This window comes from Dasypus novemcinctus, chromosome 9, assembly GCF_030445035.2.
Source record: "Dasypus novemcinctus isolate mDasNov1 chromosome 9, mDasNov1.1.hap2, whole genome shotgun sequence".
Classification (NCBI taxonomy): Eukaryota; Metazoa; Chordata; class Mammalia; order Cingulata; family Dasypodidae; genus Dasypus; species Dasypus novemcinctus.
The window spans coordinates 118,703,183-118,709,557 of record NC_080681.1 but is presented as its reverse complement, the minus strand read 5'-3'; the positions used below and the strand labels follow the sequence as shown (position 1 = coordinate 118,709,557).

The following is a 6,375-nucleotide window of genomic DNA, read 5'->3' as shown; positions in this document are numbered from 1 at the left end:
GCCCCCGACTTGCGCCCTGTCCCCGCCCCGACCCCGAGCCACCGCCCCGATCGCCCCGCCCTGCCGCCGTGCCAAGGCCGGGATCCCAGACCCCTCCTCCAGGTCCCGCCACCGCTTCGCGCCGGGTGGCGGCGCCCCGGCTCCACCTCCCGACCCACCGGCCCCGCCACCGCGCCACCCCCACTTCCCCGCTCCGGCCCCGCCTCCCGAGTGCCGGCACCGCTTCGCGACCGTGGCACTCATTCCTGGTCCCCGCCGGCCCCTCGCCAGGATGCACAGCGACCCCGCTTTTACACACACTCGAAGGAGACAGCCGTGCCTGGAGCCGTGACCTGTCCCACCCCTTTCAACCCCCTCGCGTTTATGGCTCCCTTCTAGGTCCCTCCTCTGCACCCAGTAACAGCATAAGGCCCCCACCTCCTGCCCAGATCTCGCTGTTTTGATTCGTGTTTGCTGTTCCACACACGCCTGTCTTCGTTGAACAGAGCCTCCCCCACACAAAGTCTTCCATTCCCCTCTTCCCTCCCTCCCACCCTAGCACTTCCCAAAAAGAAAACTTGGCAGAAATCTAGTCCTCTGAACTCCAATAGTTTATATGGCTCATTTGCATGTTTCAGAAAATTGCTCCTATTTACTGAGCATTTGCTATGCTCCCCCTGCTATGCTAGCCAAGTGGTCCTTCCACGCATTAGCTCATTTAGCCCTTACTACAATCTTGTCAGAGTTTTCCCCCATTTTACTGATGTGGATTCTGGGGCTCTGGAGAGTGAAGTTAAAGGTCACAGGGGTAGTAAAGTGACAGAGGCAGGCAGGATTCAAACCCAAACCTGACTCCAAACACTCTTAACCAAGAGCCCATCTTAGAACGCGATCTCTTGAGCAGCAGAACCTCACCCACTCCCATTCGTTCATTTATTCATTTATTCAATAAATATTTGTTGAGGGTTCGTATGTGTCAAGATCTGCGCAGGCACAGAAAATATAGAAATGGACAAAAGAGACAAAAACCCTTACCCTTAGGGACTTACATTGCCCTGGGGGGAAACAGATGAAAAAATAAATAAAAGATATGGCACGTTAGTGATAAAGGCAAAGGAGAAAAAAATAAAAACAGGGCAGGGGGATATGTAATGTCTCTTAGATCCCCAAGGAACCTATCTCAAAGAAATGTGCCTTGTTCACCTGCGCCCCTCCCTTTCCCGTGCTTAGCGCAGGGCCTGGAACATTCTAGGGTGAGGCTCATTTAGGGTAAATGGGATTAGGAGTCCTGGAGTCTAGACCTATGCCCTCCGCTCAATGGCTGTGTGACCTCTGGCCCGTTCCTGCCGTCCCCAGGACCTCAGTATCCCCATCAGTACAAAGAGGAGTGGGACTAGAAAGGATCCCCAACGTTCCTTCCAGTTCTGACGCTCTAGGATTCTATGAATAGGGTTAAAGAGAAGAGGGACCAGCGGTTGCTTCCCCATCTTAGCAACTGTTGCTAGAAGAGAGACACCTCCCGGTGGCAGTGGAAACCCCTCCCTGACTGGGGGATGTCTTTCTGACATCCCATCATGCATCGCGATTTCGCCTCGCTAGGAGGCACGTTTTGGCCTCTTTGGTCACGACCAACTCTTTGGATCCAGCCGAAGCGCGCTCCTCGTACCTATGGCAACAGCGCCAAGTCCACGCGCGAACGGCGGGTGGCAAGGGTCAAAATAGGTTCGCAAACGCGAAGTCCTCGATAAATTCGGTACTTGCCGTCTGTGTGCTGGGCCTTTAAGGGTCACGTGACTCCCCTCCGGCTGGTCTCCTCCTGTTTCCCCGCCCCGGGCCCGCGGTAGGGCTGGTCTGGACTGGTGGATCTCGACCCGGCGGACTTACTGGAGCACCGACAGTGCTGCGGGTTAGGTCGGTGCCCTTTCCCGGTAACTCCTTCCCTGCGTGACGCGCGGAGCCGCGGACGCGGTGAGGCCGGCAAGCCCAGGGATCTCCGGTCAGTTCCTTCTCGTTCTCGGTCCCGGCTGGGCCCGGGGGGGAACCGGGAGCCCCCAGGTCCCGGCCCAGGGCTCTCGGGGGGCGGCAGGGGAGGGACCGGTATCTTGAAGGGTTGCGACCCGAGGCGGGAGCTCGAGGCGGAGCTCGAAGCGTGTTTCTGGGAGGCACTGCCTGGTACCAGGGATGCTGCCCCGAGGGCGTGCAGCCTACCTGTTGGGCAGGTTATTTCCTGCCCGGAGGCTGGTTCAGTCGGACTCGAGATCGGAAGCTGGACTTAACAGCCCCTCGCCCCTTGGGCCCTCTAGTTGAAGAGGGAACTGATACAGTGCTTGTGCTGCCTAGTAGAAATAATGATAACTAAGTGCCACTTCTCGACTGTTGGACCCGGTACTCAGTAAATCCCGTACATACATTTAATCCCCTTGACGATCCTTCACGGTAGTACTGTTTATCCCACACTTTATGAATAAGGACGCTGACGCTTGACAAGTTTAAGTAGCTTGCACAAGGTCATGAAACAGTGGAGGATGGATTCCAACCCTAGTCTAATTCCAAAGTCTGGTAGCTACATCGCCTTCCTGGTTTTTAGCGGGCTGTAAGGCTCCAGAAACACTGAAGGTCAAAATAGGTTGCCTTAACAAGGAGAAAACTGGTTTGTCTCGGGATATTATTCAGCCTGCAAGCAGTCCTAAACTCTTTTAATGTATTTTGTATTTATTTATAAAAGATATATAGATCACACAAAATGTTACATTAAAAAATAAGAGGTTCCCATATGCCCCACTCCCCCTACTTTTCCCACATCAGCAATTTTTTTCATTAGTGTGGTACATTCATTGCTATTTAATGAATATATTTTGGAGCACTGCTACATAGCATGGATTAGAGTTTACATTGTAGTTTACACTCTCTCCCAGTCCATTCAGTGGGTTATGGCAGGATATATAATGTCCTGCATCTGTCCCTGCAATATCATTCAGGACAACTCCAAGTCCTGAAAATGCCCCAATATCACACCTCTTTTTCCCTCTCCCTGCCTTCAGCAACTCCAGTAGCCACTGTCTCCACATCAGTGATATAATTTCTCCCATTGCTAGAGCGCAATAGTTCTATAGTAGAATACCAGTAAGTCCACTCTAATCCATATTTTATTCCTCCATCCTGAGGACACTGGGATGGCGATGCCCACTCCACCTCTGAATTGAAAGGGGACTTAGATCCCTCATGGCTGATGGATGGGATTCTCCTGTAGTTCTAAACTTTTAATCCTCAGATTAGCCAATTTTGTGAGGACTCCAAAGCAGTATTAGACTTCTACTTGTCAAAATCCCCGAGTATGACAGCTTTGTCCCCCTTAAGTAGCTTTGTCCCCTCAAGTCTCATTAGACTTGAACTTTAAAACTCTAAGAATTTATGAGAAGTCAAGATAGATATGGCCCTTCAAAAACCATTGTATAGTATCTCAAAAATCATAATCCTAAAATGGAAGTGCCCTTGCAAGAAGCACAATACCTTATTGGTTTACCAGCCAGGATTATTTCCAAAACCTGTAATGAATTCAGTCACTATACTCATGGGAGATGGAGCATAAAACATTTTAGGACCATATCTACTCTACAGTACCTTAATCATGCTTTATGTGAAAAACCACGTTTTTTCTCACCACTTTTTATTTCTCATCTGAGATCTCCATTTGTAATGTCCATGTTGATGATTAAATTAAAGAGCAGCTTCTCCATTTTTCCTGTTTGAATAGGTGTGGTGAGAAAAAATGGACTTGGGACATCCAAGTTTCTTACTACAAGTTTTTTTTTGTTTTTGTGTTTTAAGTATTTCACTTTAGTATTTGTACTTCTTTAATGCCCAGGAAGGCCACAACTGTCTCTTTTGTAGTTTAGCAAATGGCAAATCTTGCGATTTTGTGAGTTTACTTAGCATTTGCTCAGTGAATATTCTTAAATTAAATTTATTGTTGGAATATGTGAAATAGTGTATTTGAGATGTAGTTGCCTTGATTTTCCTATTATGTTTTCCAACATTCATTATTATTTCTTCATCCCATTCATTAAGTAGTTTTTACAAGGTCATTTCTAAAATTTCTAATCTAAGGATTCTGGAGAAGAGCTATTCTTATTGGTCATCTTTTCATCTATGGTAGTTCTTATTTGTGATATTCAAAAATCGTAGTGAGATTGTAGATTTAAAAGATATGATCAAACAGCTTGACAACTTTTCCAGCAAAATCTTTTGTTTGTTTGTTTTTTCATCCCTATATCTTACACCTTTATCTAAAAAGCAAGACTGTCCAGGTTTCTGCCATTGAAACTTACTGCCTCTTCAATCATTTCAGCTCTGGAAAGGAAGAGAAATGGAAGTGAGAAAGTTGAGCATTTCCTGGCAGTTCTTGATAGTTCTGGTTCTGATCCTGCAAATTCTGTCTGCGTTGGATTTTGACCCATACAGAGTCCTAGGGGTCAGCCGAACAGCCAATCAGGCTGATATTAAAAAGGCTTATAAGAAGCTCGCCCGGGAATGGTAGGTGAAACAAAGAAATAGCAGTTTAATGTAAGCTAAGCAGTTTTAGCAGGAGATTGAAGCCTAAACTATTATTAGCTTTTATTTGTCTCTGTGTATTCAAAAAATATATGTGTGTCTAAAATATTTTAAGTGGAAGAAATATTATTTCGTAATCTATAATTTTGAGTGATGAGATTAAGTCTATGTTATTATGTAACCTCTTCTTAGGAATTCTTGGATTTAGAGAATTGCCTTAGATACTCTTAAGATATCTAATGTTAAAGTAGGATGGACGCTGTAATTTTAAAAAAGCAAAAACTATGTTAAGAATGGATAAGCTACTCATCCCAATATATGTTCTTCCTGATGTAATTCATTATAAGTGTAATTACTGAATGAAACACTGTCCAATCCTGTTCCCTAAGTTCTTAAGCTTTTTTTTTTTTTTTTTTTTTTAAGAGTAAGAGCTTGTTGCTTTTTGCCCTCAATTGAAAAAGAATATTCAGGGACTGAGTACATTGCTTACAAAATGATCTTATGGAAAAAAAATCATACCTTTACCTATAGATAGACTATATGAGGGAGAATATCTCCATGTTTGTGAATTAGCAGAATAGTAGCTAGCAGGAAAGCAATAAGCTTATAGCTTATTTTGACCAAATGTCATCAGTTTTCTTCCACCAATGCTTTGGCCATGTCAAAGAGACAGAAGCGTTGCATTCTATAACTGGAAGGTTAGACCAAAAGGAAGGGATGGAAAGGATACAGGCTGGATGAACCAATCATAGGGAATGAAAGAATCAACACTGAGCACCTCCTGCATGCTAGGCTCCAGGTTCTAGGTTTTTATCTCATTTAAACCTTATAATTACGCTGTGAAGGAGGATATTGTTGTTCCTGTTTTACAAATGAGGAAATCGAGGTTCACAGGTGGTGATTCCAAAGTTTTCTTTCTACATCATTTCAAACTCTTGCCTCTTTATGTTTAAAGCAATTTTATATAAATCTACAATTAATTATAACTTAGCAATATTCTTTTGGACAGGATGCTGCCTTTGGCAACATTTTAAGAACAGCGGAAATGTTAGCTTGAGTATGCAAGACTATTAAAATGTACAGCTTTGACTTTTCAGTCTTCCAGAGCTGAAAAGAGTGTTATTTGATTAATTAAATGAGTCATATGCTTCTCCTCCTTAACTAGGTTCTCTCTAGGAGGAATTCACCACCACAGAAATACTTAGAGGGTCATGTAGTAAATTGTGTACATTTTTACTTAACTTTTGTAGTTTCACTGTGCTATTTTTTTCTGTTGTTTTGGCTGTTGTGATTTTAGCAGTCAGGGTTCTTCAGAGAAGCAGAACCAACAGCTTATATGTGTGTGTTTATTATAAGGAATTGGCTCACATGGTTGTGGGGGCAGGCAAGTCCAAATTCATAGAGCAGGCCAGAGGCTGGAATTCTGGTGAGAGTGATGTTGAATTCTTTTTTTTTTTTTTTTTTTAATTTTTTTATTTTTTATTGACTTTGTAATAATATTACATTAAAAATATATATGTGAGGTCCCATTCAACCCCACCCCCCCCACCCCCCCTCTCCCCCCCCCCAACAACACTCGTTCCCATCATCATGACACATCCATTGGATTTGGTAAGTACATCTTTGGGCACCTCTGCACCTCATATACATTGGTTCACATCATGGCCCATACTCTCCTCTATTCCATCAAGTAGGCCCTGTGAGGATTTACAATGTCCGGTGATTACCTCTGAAGCACCATCCAGGGCAGCTCCATGTCCCGAAAACGCCTCCACCTCTCATCTCTTCCTGCCTTTCCCCATACCCTTTGTCCATTATGTCCACTTTTCCCAATCCAATGCCACC

General features: G+C 44.6%; 1 protein-coding gene across 2 annotated transcripts in view; it reads left to right on the top strand.

The window, feature by feature from the left end:
- The first annotated feature begins 1,542 nt into the window (after nucleotides 1–1,542).
- The window catches only part of DNAJC16 (DnaJ heat shock protein family (Hsp40) member C16), a 58,843-nt gene continuing 54,010 nt past the window's right edge, over nucleotides 1,543–6,375 (top strand). The window contains exons 1-2 of one of the 2 annotated variants that reach the window (XM_004472168.3): nucleotides 1,554–1,975; nucleotides 4,328–4,512. In XM_004472168.3, the coding sequence (XP_004472225.1) occupies nucleotides 4,346–4,512 (167 nt within the window). In that variant the 5' untranslated portion in view covers nucleotides 1,554–1,975; nucleotides 4,328–4,345. Of the gene's footprint in view, nucleotides 1,976–4,327; nucleotides 4,513–6,375 lie in introns of both variants that reach the window. The other variant, XM_012530524.4, reaches the window with a different exon arrangement.